This window comes from Zootoca vivipara, chromosome 15 (assembly GCF_963506605.1).
Source record: "Zootoca vivipara chromosome 15, rZooViv1.1, whole genome shotgun sequence".
Lineage (NCBI taxonomy): Eukaryota > Metazoa > Chordata > Lepidosauria > Squamata > Lacertidae > Zootoca > Zootoca vivipara.
Genome location: NC_083290.1, coordinates 3,125,316 through 3,140,334, shown reverse-complemented (window position 1 = coordinate 3,140,334; position 15,019 = coordinate 3,125,316). Strand labels below are relative to the sequence as shown.

Genomic DNA, 15,019 nt, shown 5'->3' with positions numbered 1-15,019 from the left:
GTCATGTGCAAGCGTTTGGACTAGAATTAGATCATCCTTGTGGTCCATTCAAAGTCTATGAATATTTGAGAGTGTCTCTGTGTGTGTCCCTTAACTCACCTTTAAAAAAAACCCCAAAAACACTTTTTTCAAAAGCCCCAAATGCCGTGTCTTCACAAGAGAGTTGCTGCAGCCCTCATAATAATTTCAGTTCATGTTTTCTGAACTTTTCCCAGCTCATAACAATATCCTTTTCGAAGGTGAGGTGACCAGAATTTTGCACACAGTATTCCAAGTGTGGTCTTCCTGCATGTTCTAAGTATGACCTACAACAACTCTGCAAGGTAGGCTAAAAAATAATAATTATTATTATCATTATTAATAATAATAAGGCTATTTATGCTGTGGCTTGTGTTTGGTTAGTCCAAAAATGGAAAAACGAGCGAAGTCCCAACCAAAGAAGAATGGCAACTTAAACTGATGGAATATGCACAGCTTGCGGACTTATCGAATAAGAGAACAAGAACATATGTTTAAATAAGCTTGGAAAAATGTTTATTGAATATATGTAGTAAAATTGTGTATATCTGAAAACGTGGGCGGCATTAAGATAAATTCAACAGTGTAAATAAGTTCTGATGGATGTTATAATGTAATACGGAACGGTTTAGTTTATCTAAAATATGCAGGGATTTATGATATGCAGAATATACCATGGAAAGAGAAGAAGGGAAGTCATTGATATTTTTAAGTGAATATTTTAAAATGTAAAACAGAAATATAATAATAATTTGGCTTTTTTACCATTGTAACACAAAGTGACTTGCAGTATGAACAAACACATCCATTAAGACCAGCATAAAGCACAAAGGAATCTAAAAGACAATTCTATTTCCAAAAAGCTGAATTAAGACATCCCAGGCACTCAAGAATGCCATAGACAGCCTGGTGAAAAAAGAAGTGGTTTTGCCTGGTGCCTAAAGATACTATAATCCCCCGTACTGCAGGTTGGTGTGAAGTTGCCAGGGAATGTGGATGGGTAAGGAACAGAGAATAGTAATCACAATACTGTAATTACAGTATTGGGACAGTGCAGCTGATGGTAGCAAATGGTGGAAGTCAAAAGGACAAATCCAAACTGGACTTCATGAGCACTGCATGCACAGCAAGCAAGCAAGCAACCATAGCTCAGTGGCAGAACACCTGTGCGCAGAACCATGAGGACTAGAACCCTGATTTAAATTTAGGGGGAAGAGCTGTAGCTCAGTGTCAGAACACCTGCTTTGCATGCAGAAGGTGCCAGGTTCGATCCCCGGCATCTCCAGGTAAGGATGAGACCTTGGAGAGCTTCTGCCACTGAGCTAGATGGACCAACGGCCTCTCTCTCTATACAACAGCTTTCGGAGTCCCTATTTAAATCAGCCCGTAATTCACAACCATGAGGACTAGAACTGATTTAAATTTAGGGGGAAGAGCTGTAGCTCAGTGTCAGAGAGCCTGCTTTCCATGCAGAAGGTCCGTGGTCCAAACTCCAACCCAGGGACAAAGCTCCTTGCCTGAAGCCCTGAAGAGATGCTGCTAGTCTGTGCAGACAGAACTGAGCTATGTGCACCCCGTGGTCTGACTCTGTATAAGGCAGCTTCCAGCGTTCCTAGGAAAGTAAATCACAGAACTTACAACTCTCGAAAGGGTCCTTCTTCTTCTGCACCTGGATTCTCGGCTCAGCAAACTTTTCGCATCCTGCAAGAGCCTCTTTTTAGGCGTTGGCTGGAGGGGTGAGGGATATCAAGTGCCTGTTTCTCTCTTTGCTTGTAGATTGGACCATACAGTGGCAGTTTTAATAAGCAGGCGGCGGTGATGTGGAGCGCAAACCCAGACTTGAGTGATATAATAATGGAGAAATCGGCCAGGGAAGCCGAAGTGATTGCTATTCCCAGGAGACCTCCAGAGGCTTTTTGCAAACAAACAAATCAAATCTTTTTGCTCGGGATTTTATTCCCCACTCCCTGCCCCCCCCCCGCCCCCAGCACACTTACAGTTTAGTGGCAGACATTTCACATTTCCTGAGACAAGAGGAGAAAAATACATTTAAATTGCAGCCATCATCTGGGGCTCGAATAGTCACAGGTTTCTGCACAACCACGCTCCTTTGCAGCCTACCGTATCCATTCTTTGCTTTGCCTACTTTTGCCTCTGGCCTCCAGAAGGCTGTGCAGAAGGAAAGGTGGCCGCTGGTCTGAAAAGTGTTCCCCACCTGTAGTATACAGGACTGAGCAATCATTAAAATCTGATACTTTGCTAGGGAAGAGGAACGCAGGAGTTAGAGGGAGCTGCGTCATACCGCGTCATAGCATTGGTCCCAGTATTGTCCACACTGACTGGCAGTGTGGCTCTCCGGGATTTCAGGCAGGGGACATTCCCAGCCCCTACCAGGAGATGCCAGGGACTGAACCCAAGACGCCTTCTGAACAGGGGACCTCTATCACTAAGCTACAGCTCTTCAGTTAAAAAATGAAGCCAAGATTCTAGTCCTTGTGGTTCTGAACTAAAGGCTGATTGAACAGGAACATAGGAAGCTGCCTTCTCTTGAACCAGATCACCTAACTCAGTATACAGCCTACAGTGACTGGCGGCTTTCCAGAATTTTAGGTGGGGGTCCTCTTTCCCAGCCCCACCTGGAGACATTAAGGGTGGAATCTGGGACCCTCCCTCATGCAGAGCACATGCTGTTCCACTGAGCCAGAGCTCTTCCCTTCAAAGGAGGAGAAAAATGGGGCCGTTTAGACCAGGGGTCAGCAAACTTTTTCAGTAGGGGGCCGGCCCACTGTCCCTCAGACCTTGTGGGGGGCCGGACTATATTTTGAAAAAAAATATGAACGCATTCCTATGCCCCACAAATAACCCAGTGATGCATTTTAAATAAAAGGACACATTCTACTCATGTAAAAAGACCAGGCAGGTCCCACAAATAACCCAGAGATGCATTTTAAATAAAAGGACACATTCTACTCATGTAAAAACATGCTGATTCCCAGACCATCCGCGGGCCGGATTTAGAAGGCAATTATTGGGCCGCATCCCCCCCCCATGCCTTAGTTTGGGGACCCCTGGTTTAGACTCTGATCTCATCTTCCTGTTTGCGTGCATCTTTGAGAGCCCAGCCCCACTGTTGCAGCCAGACTGGTGTCTCGGTTGTTTCCTCCGAGGCAGGCCATGCTTCCAAAGAGCCCTCTGCGGAATAAGTAATTTATAAAGAAAAGGCGACTGAGTAAAATGACAGAGAGCATAAATGATAATGGCAGCAATAAAAAAGCAATGGAAATGCAAAGCTCTCCTGATGGAAGGTTCAAATTGGTGTAGAGAAGGGGAGTTAGCGACCTGTGCTTTAAAGGGGAGCTTCAGCACTACTGATGTATTTTCAAGGCCCATCATCCACACAGGAAGCTACCCTGCCGTGAATCAAGCCACTGATCTGTCCGCCACAGGATTGATTACTCTGCTCCAGGATGGGGAAATCTTTTTGTGCCCGAGGACCACGTTCCCATCTGAGCAACCCACTGGGGTACACGTGCCAGTGGTGGGCAGAGCAGGGAGTGCCACTGTCACCTTTGTACAGCTGGCTGGTTTCTACAACCACCCTCGCCTCCCTCTATGCTCCTTCTAGGCAAGTAAAGAGGGCATTATCAGAGGGCAAGGACATATTTCTAGTTTGGGAGGGGAGGAAGTTTAAGAGTTAATAGCAGAGTTGGTGGGGTGTGTTGCTTGGGGGAGAAGGGGTGTGGTCTGGGGGGGGAGTCCCAAGGCCACTGGGCCAAAAGGTGCCAACCCCCACTTTAAACTCTTGATAGTGTTCCCGTTGCATTTTGCTTCTCCGGTTTGTTTCCCTTAGAGATAAAACAAGTGCAACCCTGTAGACGCTGTATTTGAGAAATCTATCAAAAATGCAAAACTGGCACCTGCTCATTTAGGACATTTCGGCCAGCCCCTTACACCTAGAACTGTTTCCGTATGTTGGCAGATTCATGGACCCCCTTGAAAACCGCTGAAGGTCTCAAGACCTTTTAGTGAAAACCTTTCTCACGTCAATCCTGACATTTACATACACATGGTGCTGGCTTTGACAATCCACCACTGAAAAGGGTGCTTTTAAATGTTTAGGGTTAGATTAGTAGATTGCATCGCTGATGCGCTGAGAAAACCACGGGTCTCTCCCTGGGATGGAGCAATTTCATTCAGTGTGCGTTTATTGCAAAATCAATCAAACCCGCACTTTCTGGAATGGTATGAGAACCGGAACACAGCTATGCTTCAAAATTTGCACGTATCCAAATGCCATCCAAACTGGAGGGTTATAGATGCCCCATCCCTGAGTTATTAGAGACGCAGCTTCCCTCCGGGCTGTTGCTTCCATCTGACTGCTCCCTGCCCCCATATTATGGCTCCAAGCCCCATTTTCCCTCCCCACTTGGAGAGACATGAGCGAGTGCAGGTGGGCTGGAGAGAGAGGCAAGGACGACAACGGCACAAAATCAGCACAGGCAAGTTTTCTTATTCCTGTTGCACTGAGACATCTGCAGCCACTACGAAGCAGAAATGCTTCTCTAATGCAAGGGTGTGTGTGTTTCCTCTTCAGTATGGGAAACCCCTCCCCAAAAGATCCTGAAGGCAAGAGGAATAACAAACTCGGGGGGACGGGATGGGTAATCCACCTCCCAGATTTAATTCTGGAATGTACTGCTGCACTGGGTTTATCTGCAAAAGGGAGGAGCCTCCCAAAAGCCCATGGCTGCCATCACAGGCACCAACAAAGAGTCTGGCAGGATCTGAAGGCATCACTTCCCTGTCCCTATAATATAGGGGTGGCCAACTCCCAAGAGACTGCGATCTACTTACAGTTAAAAACAGGCAGTGATATACCCCCTTTGGCGGGGTTCAGGGTCAAAGTTGTTGAGGTTTTTTCAGGGAGTAGGTAAACTTTTGAGCTTTTTATAGGGGAGCCACAGTCGTTCAGCTTCTTTGGGGGGAGCCACTGATCTACCAGTGATCTACCACAGACGTCCAGTGATCTACCGGTAGAGACTGTTAACAGAGAAATCTGAGGGCTCCCTTGGACAAAAAACAAGGACACCAGCCAGGAATACCGGAGCAAAACAGCAGCCAGTAGGCTTGGTCTTTATTGAAGACTGTCGCAACAGGACTCCCACCTGCCACCAGGTGAAACAAGATGGAAGCCCCGTACAAAAGAGAACCCAAACTTTTATTAGTTGCTGATCCCCATGTTACACCCCCCCCCAAACTACATCATGGTTACATCATGAAAGGGGAGGTCTGGTGGCAGTCATCTGAGCACGCTGGACCCTGCCCCATGCCTCCCCTTGCCCTCCACCAAACATCTGTCAAGTGTAACAAAAGAGATATTTACGTTTCCCTGTTTCCCAGCCAAGTTAATCATAACCTTTGGAATGGCTACCTGTCTGGCACTCAGGTATCAGGATGCCAGGGATTATCACTCAGGCCGAGGGGCGGCCGAGTAGCTGAGCTCACGTCTCTTTATGAATTTCTGTAGTTTTCCCAGTGAGCTAGTACATAGACACATTTATCAGTGAATTGTTAAATTTGGTACTTTGCAGCAGAGGCCCTTTGAACAGATAGGAAGAAACTGTGATGAAGTGTTTTGTGGGGACAAATCACAAAAGTCACAAAAGTGATTGTGCTGGTTTTGGTAGCGGGCTTCATGTGCATGATATCTGCTGGAGGGGCAACCCCCCCCCAACCTATACATAAATTCCTGCAACAATACCGGTGGACATTCCTGCTACAATAGAATAGCAGATGACTGGAAAAAATACAGGGATAAATATTTGGTTCCTTTTAGCAATGGAAACACAGAATGGCCTGTATGTACTGTAACTCTGAGGGGAGGAGGTACAGAATAGGCACCAAAAGTCTTCCCCCACAAATTTCCAGTGGCGTCTGAGGCCTGCATCAATCCCTCTACTGCCAGGGATGTGAGTGGAGCAGAAAGCTCCAGGAAGGATCTGATTTTTGGGTAGACAGATGGAATCATTCTGAATCCACTGCATTTTTATTCCAGGGGAGGGGGTGCCTTTTCTCTTGCCTTCCCTTTCTCCCTCTGCCCCGCAACATTTGGCCCTCTGTGTGTTCACGAACCCTCTTTACGGAGGAAGTGCTTTCTTGCAGCCCCAAAGTCACTTCCTGCGCAGCATCGCCAAGGCGGCGCCCACGGCTGCATCCACATTTCTCCCATAGACCACAGGAAACGGGTATGCCTTCTCCACTTCCTGACGCATCACCTCGTTTTTGCCCAGGGCGCTCCCGCTGGCCAGGATCCGCGTGACCCCGGCTTCTTTCAGGAGCTGCGAAGGCAGCATGGAGTGCAGGTTCTGGACCACGCCGTGGCACAGCGCCCGAGTCACGTGGCCCAGGGAGAGTTCAGAGGCCGCGATCCCAATCACCGAGGCCAACCTCTCTGGCATGTGCCTCTCTCCAAAGATGGTGGGGCAGATGCTGAGGTCGGTATCCGTTTGGGCCAAGGCAGCGCTGATTATACGTGGGTAGAGGTCCGATTCTGGGACTTGGAGTCCTGCATAAGGATATTAAAAGGGTTGGGGGAAGAAGACGGATCAAATGACTGAAAGGTAGAGGGGAAAAACAGGTCCCCGTCTTATTATCCCTTCCTTTACCCAGCTCAGCAATCCACCGCACAAGCATGTTCACGAATGTCGCCACCACGTTGCCGCCGTTGAGGGAAGCAGCCACTACCAGGTAGGTGTTGTTGAAATACGGGTAGTAGGCCAACGGGGAACGAGGGTTCGGGGAATCACCCGGCTGGAAGCCCAGAGGCATCAGGACGGTGAGTTGCGCAGAAGTACTGATGTTGAGGACTAGGAGAATGGAGAGGAAAGCAAAAGTTGGAAAATACCCGGTGGGCTTAAATTCTGCTTAAAGAGATATGTAACACTGGCCTTCAATGGGTGAGTCTGGACCCACAAGGGAGCTTCTACAGGGGTCCTCCTGCATGTCCCCAGAAACTCCCTGGAGGGAGGGAGGGAGGGAGGGAGGGAGGGAGGGAGGGAGGGAGGGAGGGAGGGAGGGAGGGAGGGAGGGAGGGAGGGAGGGGAACCTCCCTCAGGCACCTCTTGCCCCTGAACTGGGCCAGCTGATCATTATAGCAACTACTGTATAGAAATGGGTGCCCGTGTTTTTATTTTCCTCCTCCTTCCCTCTCCCTTTTTGCTTGCATCTCATGTTTTTTTAGATTGTAAATTTGAGGGTAGGGACTGTCTTGTTTGACTGTATGTAAGCTGCTCCGAGAGCCTTTCCTGCTAAAGAGCAGGTACAGCTGCTCCAAATAAATTATTTCCAGAAGGCTATGGGGGTGGGGGTGGGGGGAGAGGTGCTGCTTTGTGCCCCCTACCTGCATTTGCACTGTCGGTCATGCAGGAGTACACCGAGCACTGGAAGTCCCCCAATGCGGCCCCGACCTCCGTCCCCTTTGGTATCTGGTGCCACATGTAGGCGGTCTCCCCTGCCAGTTCTCCGGGCTGGACCACTTCAGGAAGCAGGTGGACGGGGAAGTGGGACTCTTTAAGGCTGAAACCAGAGGCAGAGGTCAACGGGGAGCCGTCTGTGTTAGGAGGAGAAGGGCCCGGCTACCGGACATGCTTGGAAGGAGGGATCTCAGGCTAACACAGCCGTGTGGGTTACAGTTGCACCAAATCACTGCTCAAATTATGGGGGAGAAGGTGGAAGGGGAGGCCCTTGGCGGAAGCCAGAAACCAGAAAAGTTAGGAACCTCAAGCCTAGGAAGCAAATGCGGCCCTCCGTGCCTCTCTTTCCGGCCCTCAAACCTCTCCCCTGGCAACACCTTCACCAGGCCTGCTTTGCATTCTCACTGAGGATTTTTGCCAAGCTGGGAAGTGTCCTTGACCTCTGTTAGTGCCTCTTGCTTGCTTCAATGGAGAATAGAAACTCTAAAATTTACATTTGTTGCTTTGTCCGCCATTGCCCCTGGCCAAGCCTACCACTGGTAATGCAGCCCCCGGGAGGTTGCACAGATGGGAATGCGGCCCCTGGGCTGGGGCGGTGGGAGTTGGAGGCCAACAATATCTGGAAGGTCACGGCTTCCCCGCAAAGGGTGTTCCCGATCAGCTTTCCTTGTCAACAGCAGCGCAAGTCTAGAGACACCCACCCACATTCCCCAGCAACATGGGGCTGGTTATCCTGGCACCTACCTTGCAGGGCTGTTGTTAAGAAAATGTATGGGTGGTACTTTAAAAACATGCACAGACATGCTAGATAAATCAGGACGAGCTACTGCCCTTAAAAAGCAGAGTGCTGTGTGTGGACACACCGCTCCAAGGGTTAACCCTTCAGAAAGTTTAAAACACACACAAGCAGTTAGACCCAACAAGCACCCCTTGGACGACCCCTACCCTGTTATGGCCGTCACATGCTGCTGTTGCCACACCAGGTTAGCCCCGAAAACACACACACAAGCCAAATCCAAGTTGTCCGCAACCTTGAGTCAGATTTAGGAAGCGGATTTTATCTTCCCTGGCAGGGTTGTGTGAGAATCTTCCCTTCGGGGAGTCAGCTGGAGGCCTCAGATGCCTGTCCCTGAAAAGAGCAAACCGGGCCACTTCAAACAGCAGCTAACACAGCTTTTCTGGGTGGAGGGGGAGATGATCGTCAGGAATGTAATGTTTTCAGTCCGTCAAGGGGTTGGATTTTTAAAAATGAAAGGCATTTTTGGTTTGCTAGAGAGGTTGCTCCTGATTCACTTACAAAATAAAATAAAATTGAGCTGGTGGGTGGGGCTGGGGTGGAATCTAAGAAAATGCATTCCCCCTTCTCTCATATCCCATCACACAGAATTGAAAAAGGAAATAATGATCCCCCCCCCTCAAAATAGTGGCTCCATCTGAGTCCACAGCACTAACTTACATGTCCATATTCCAGCTTTTGCTTGTGGTGTTGAAGTAGCCCCAGCTGGCTGCGTTCTGGACAGTCATCTGTGGCCTTTCCTGGCCACACAGCATGGCCACAACGTAGTCTTGGATGGTGCCGGCAGCATTGTAACACTTCAGGAAATCTGGGCTGTACAATAAACATGCAAACAAAAAGTTGATGAACCTGGGCATCCACTGGTTAATACAACTTTTAATTTGTGACTGACTCTGGGTGGAAAAAACGACTTATATACAATGAAAGAGAACTCACTCTTCCTCCAAGAAACTCAAAGCATTTATTTCCTCACCCAAAAAAACCATTTTTGATCCACAGAACAGCCCCGCGAAGTAGGTTAGGCCAAGAGAGCGAATGTGCAACTGACTCAAGGTCGCCCCGTGAACTTTCCTGGTCTGAGTCCCAATGCTGAACCCAATTGCCTCTCCCCCATGACTGAACCCACCAGGAAGGCCACCCCAGCCTCTGGCTGCTAATAAATAATCACAGAATCGCAGGCGACAAAGCAAGATGCGGAAGCTGAAGTGGGGAGGGGCAGCAGTACCTGTTTTTCAAGTACCAGTAGATTGTGGCGCAGCCGTAGCCCGTGGCCACGCTGAGGTGCGACTGCGGCTGAGGCAGCGAGGACAGGAAGGGGATGCTGCAGCGGCCATCTTGCCATGTGATCAGGTGACTGACCTCTTCAGGCTCAAACCTCCGCCCGTGCTCGCTTTCGATCCACTTGCAACCTGGAACAGGAAGAGAGAGAGAGCTGGTGAAGGAGGACCCGTTAGCCAGGTGCAGCTCATTCAAAGCGACCCAGACCATACCGAGACGTGTTCATCCATCATTGTCTCCTCCCGAAGCACTGTGGATGTCTGCACGGACACAAGGACCCCCACCCTTAATTTTCAATGAAGCGGGGGGGGGGAACCTGGGGCGTTCCATTTGCCCCCAAGTTAGCAGAACTTCCACCCCAGAAAACACTGTCCCAATAAACTCTTCCATTCTGCAAATTCCAAGTGCTGAGGCTTGCAAAGTCCATTGCCGAAATATAGTGACTTGCACCCAGCAAGAACCTCCTAGCGTCTTGAGAGGGGTGGGTGGAAAGCAGGGCCGTTTGGTTGGCTCTGCAGAGACATCAGCCCCTTTGGGCTTCTCCAATGGGCAACAGACAACACATATTCCATCATGCTGTGGCAGAGGTAGATCAGAAGCAGGGCTCTTCCATTGGCTCAGCTGAGAGACCAGCTCCATTGGGTTCCTCCCCTCTCTGAGCGGTTTCCATCCCAGCTGGTCATTGAGAGAACTGCTTGAACTTGACAACTTGAGTGTGCTTGTTTTTCTCTACAACCAGGACACCGCTTCCAGTGATGTTGGAAACCAGGTATCGCCTAGCCCTTACACACACTGTGATTTGCGATATATTGCCAGCTCAAATATTATGAAACAGTTATCACTATGTGAACTTCAAACTGGTTTTGGACAATATATCAATATATCGCCCAGTCCTACTGGCTGGCAGAAGCCCTCCAGGGTTTCAGACAGGCTTCTTTCCCAGTCCTATTGAACCAGGGACCTTCTACATGCAAAGCAGATGTTCAAATCCTGATCAATGGCCCTTCCCTGCGCCCAAAACCAACCCACTGGTATAATGGTGTTAAGGGCAATCCTCTTTTGCAAAACTACATTGCCTGAATTTTTGGAAGAGGCGTAGCTCTTCAGACATTAGATAAATGAAGATTAAAACCACAGAAAAGCAAAAAAGAAAAGAAAGAAAAATCTGCCTCGTTTCTTTCTCCTGACCTTTGTTTTGTTTTCCTTTTAAAAAGTTGTTTTCAACCATGCTGGGTTGTCCTTCCCTTCCCATTTATCTCTTCCTAACATGAAAATGGGCTCTTTGAAAGGACATTAATGGTAATCAGTTAAAAACAAAACAAAAAAAGATAAAAAATCATCATTTACAGCAAAGAAGATGTGATTTTGGCTAATCCACTCAGGAGCAGGAAGAAAGAGATTGCATCCATTTACATCTGGGCAGAGGTCAAAACCAAATACTCATGGCTTTGGAGAAAGGTAAAAATTAAGCATTTCCACTCAAAAGCACACACAAATAGTAACCTCCAGATTTTATTTCATCTTACGCCCGCCACCCACAGGAAATCTGGAAAATGGAGTAAGTTTGTCTTTCAACCTATCAGCCATTTCTGATTGCTTTAGCATTCCAGGAATAAAATCGCTTGGGAACCCTGCTAGGCCATTAAAGACCACATTCATCTCTGACAAGAAGCAACTAATTCTTTCAGGAAATCAGCCCCACTACAGGACCCAATTCCTTTCTGATGGGAGAGACTTTCTGCAGGCAATGGCTTCTCCACCTGCCTTGCCCCTCCAGTCACAGACCATAGTTTGGAGAACAGCACAAGCAGCTGGGAAGAGAGGAGTTCAGGGATAGTTTTTTAAAAAAATAATTGTATAAGTTGTGTGTCCTTGTTTCTGTTTGGTTCTTTTACATGGTTTTGTACGTTTTCTGGTATTTTCTGCATTGTGATTTGCTGTTATATTTATTGATCATAGATTAGTAATTCTTTATTGTAATTGATAAGTGTAAAGTGTTTATTATTTGCTGGTGCTTAATTGCTAATGGATTCTTGAATATTGCTTTATTTGACAAAAGCTCTTTATTTTAAAGCTATTGTGACTTTTTATATAGGATCTGATTGTTACTATTAATGTTTGATGTTTTATTATTATTTTTATGTGTGCTGGAAGCCGCCTAGAGTGGCTGGAGCAAGCCAGACAGATGGGCGGGGTATTAATAAAAAAAATTATAATCATTATTATTATGGTTCGTTTTAGGGAATATTTATCAGTCTTGAGGGCCACATGCCCTTCTGGGCTGCCAGGTACCAGTGCTGGGAGGGGCCGCAGGCAAAAATGGGTGAAGTAGCAGGCTTGCTTCTTCACACACTCCGCTGTCTAGGCAAGCAAGAGACATTATCAGAGTTCAAGGATGCATTTCCAGCCAGGCAAAAGCACTCAAGCAAAGCTTGACCAGTAAAGTGCTTGGTTGCAAAGGGGGTGTTGCCAGGGAGAGTTCCATGGACAGGAATGAGAGGCCTGAAGGGCCACATTTGCCCCCTGGGCGCCTGAGGTTCTCATCTCCTGATTTACACTATCATTCCTAACAGCCCTTAACCTATAGTTACCAGATTTTTTTCAATGAATCCAGGGACACTTTTTTTTTTTTTTTGGAGCTGAGTAGCAACAGGGAGTCAGTAGTGGGGATGGTGAGGGGAAGGACCGTGGGCCCAAGCACACATGCATATTGTATAAAGGTGCAAAGCCCTTCTTTCACATCCTGTGAAACATAAATGCCCAGAGTTTTTAAAAAACTGGGCAATGGCCGGCCGCCTGTGACTCCCAAGCCTCCCCCGATCAGTCAAAACAAAGGAGGCAGGGGGCAGGAGATCTGTACCGCCGGACGTCCCCAGTTCCCCTTTGGCAGTGGCGGCGGCAGTGGCAACTTCTGCAGCCCAGAGCCAGCCTGGTAGCACAGTTGGCTCTCGCTGGCTTCAGGAGCTGCTCACTGCCCGCTGCCGTGGCGCCCGCCATTTTTCCTCTCCGGAAGTCCCCATATGATGTGTTGTGCACAAGACACATCATATGGGGACTTCCAGCGAGGAAAAATGGTGGGCATCACTGCAGCAAGCAGGAAGCAGCTCCTGAAGCCAGCCAGAGCCCACTGTGCTTCTGGGCTGCTGAGGTTGCCGCTGCCACATTTCCTGGGGACAGATTTGCAAATCTGGGGACATTCCGGGGACAGAATTTGTTCGGGGACAGATTTGCAAATCCAGGGACTGTCACCGGGAACAGGGGACGTCTGGTAACCCTACCTTAACCTCCCCTCTGTGAATTCCTCCAGCGTTTTAATGCTATCTTGGCCATGACTTTGAGAGAGGAAAAAGAACAGAAAAGAACAGAGAACATGTACACACACACGTGAATACAAACAGTGTAAGGAAAGTCCTGAATATCTTTGCTTTTATTCATTGAGATACAATCTTGGGTTCAATCTGCCTGGGGTGGGTTTTTTTTGGGGGGGGGTTGCCTGCCCCATGGTGTTAGAATCTGAGGATAGGGAGATATTAGGCTTGAAAGTTTTAAGTTATGATTTTTTTAAATGCTCGCATTTTTAAATAGGATGCCACCACACAAGTGTTGGGGAAGGCGTGGTGCTGGATTTGGAAAGGAGGATTCTGCAAATCAGCTCTCTCACCTTGACCCGTTTTCCAAAACACGACCCCATGCATTTGTCCGGAAACGCCAATGCGGCAAACCCTTCCCAGGAGTTGCTGGGGGAGAACGGTGAGGCAGTCATTCAAGGCAGCGACAATTTTGCGGACATCTTGCTCGTTCCCCTGCATGAGCAGAGAGAGAGAGAGAAAGTCCATAGGGAATGAAGCTTGGAAGCAGTTTTACCTGCTTTCGGTGATAGCAAAGCAGCTCACATCTTGGCATGCCAGATTTATTTTAGAAGAAGTGCTCTATCAGTTGGATGAACTGCTGTTGAATGTAGAGGAGCTCTAGCAGGGGGAGAAGTGTGGCGACCTAAGTCCACAGCCTCCTCTGAACCCCAGTGGACTTGGAGAGGGCCATAGCTCAGTGGCAGAGCATCTGCTTTGCATGCAGAAGGTCCCAGGTTCAATCCTGGCCTCTCCAGCCCTGGGTGGGAAGACTCCCTGCCTGCCATGGAGAACAAATATACCAGTCAATGTAGATTATACTGAGTAAGATGGAGCAGTGATCTGGTTCAGTATAAGGCAACTTCCAATGTTCTTGAGAACGCAACGCTGGATGAAACCAAAGGTCCCTCTGATCCATCTTGCTAGATCGATTTAGTCAAGTCTCCTGTGCTCCACCACAGCCTACAGGACACTTTAGGGAAGCCTACAATGTGCTGCTGATATTCAAAGGTAGACTGCTCCTGCACTTGAAGGTTCCATGGGCCACTCACGACAAATAACCACCCAATTGATTTCCATTAATTCATCTCATCCTCTTTCACCTGTGGCCCGGCATTGGGGCTCTCCACCTGAGCCCGGGTTTCCCTGGCGCAGCTTGCGATCATGGTGGGTCCCTGCTCCATCTCTTGCACCAGGATGGTTTTCACTGATGAAGTGCCCAAGTCGATCCCCAGGACGCAGGACGCCATGGCAGGATTCAAACCCTTGTCTTGAATTTTGGGAGGCATCTTCCTTATACAAAACCTGGGTCACTGCAGGGAAGGGAAGGGATGGTTTCAATGCTGTACAAGAGTGCAAAGCTATAATCTATTACCTGAAATTGAGTAAGCCCAACTGATCAACACAGCTTACTCCTGAGTAAACATATATTGAATGGTGCCATCAGCTATGCTATTTCTATTTACTTAATGCACAGTAACAAACCTGTATCCTACCTTGCCTGCGCGAGAGTTAGCTTACAACAAAACCAATATAAGAATGTAAGAATAGAACTAATTAAAATACAATTTAGAGGGAGGAAAACAGGTAGGTAAATCAATGCAAAGGAGACTAAACGCTTGCCACTGCTAACAACCCCTCCAACCTTAAAATGGGGCCAGTGTTAAGACGATGGGGCTAAAATACGAAGTAAAAAAGCAGATCAAATGAGCAGAATCGCGTTGAAGAAAGTGAACTTTGGACCAACGTCCGAGGGGTGTCCGCCACACCAAAGATGGCGACCTCAGGGCGCGACCGCCATCTTGGGTGCGTCGTTCTCCTTCAGGATGTGGGTACGATTTTTACGATGGGAAGTACGACGCAACTAAGATTGCGACCGCCATATTGGGCGTGTCAGCTGCCTTCTTTCAGACCCGCCTTCCTCCCTCACTAGGGACCTTCCCCAAGCTTACCTTACTTTACAGGTGTCCTCAAATCACTACTTCACCTGAGAGGGTGGGGAAGAGAAACACAAAAAAATTCACAAGCCAGGAAGGAGAGAGGGGGCGGGGAGAGAGCGGGGACTTTGCCGCACCCAAGATGGCCACCGGGCGAGGGAGGAAGGCCTG

General features: G+C 48.3%; 1 protein-coding gene and 1 non-coding gene across 5 annotated transcripts; one reads left to right on the top strand and one right to left on the bottom strand.

The window, feature by feature from the left end:
• Positions 1 to 5,117: 5,117 nt before the first annotated feature.
• SHPK (sedoheptulokinase) lies at positions 5,118 to 15,000 on the bottom strand. Of its 4 annotated transcripts, none has more exons than XM_035139058.2 (8): positions 14,864 to 15,000; positions 14,015 to 14,224; positions 13,226 to 13,367; positions 9,512 to 9,695; positions 8,947 to 9,099; positions 7,418 to 7,593; positions 6,684 to 6,884; positions 5,118 to 6,583 (listed from the first exon to the last, which is right to left on the bottom strand). In XM_035139058.2, exons 2-8 carry the CDS (start codon positions 14,198 to 14,200, stop codon positions 6,189 to 6,191), a joined length of 1,437 nt encoding a protein of 478 aa, XP_034994949.2. In that variant the 5' UTR covers positions 14,201 to 14,224; positions 14,864 to 15,000; the 3' UTR covers positions 5,118 to 6,188. The 4 variants fall into 4 exon arrangements, with proteins under 4 accessions (XP_034994949.2, XP_034994948.2, XP_034994946.2 ...); XM_035139057.2 differs by lacking the exon at positions 14,864 to 15,000 and adding an exon at positions 14,397 to 14,780; XM_035139055.2 differs by lacking the exon at positions 14,864 to 15,000 and adding an exon at positions 14,408 to 14,780.
• TRNAA-UGC (transfer RNA alanine (anticodon UGC)) lies at positions 13,594 to 13,668 on the top strand. Its single transcript has one exon. It is a non-coding gene; the product is annotated as a tRNA-Ala (tRNA).
• Positions 15,001 to 15,019: the final 19 nt, after the last annotated feature.

What these genes read in the sequence shown, in the direction of transcription:
- SHPK (XM_035139058.2), bottom strand. Translation starts at nt 14,200, where the DNA reads ATGCCTCCCAAAATTCAAGACAAGGGTTTGAATCCTGCCATGGCGTCC. An exon ending in GTTTTGGAAAACGGGTCAAG is followed by an intron (nt 9,696 to 13,225) that starts GTGAGAGAGCTG and finishes TTCCTGTTCCAG; the next exon opens with GTTGCAAGTGGATCGAAAGC. An exon ending in AAAAGCTGGAATATGGACAT is followed by an intron (nt 7,594 to 8,946) that starts GTAAGTTAGTGC and finishes CTCTGGTTTCAG; the next exon opens with CCTTAAAGAGTCCCACTTCC.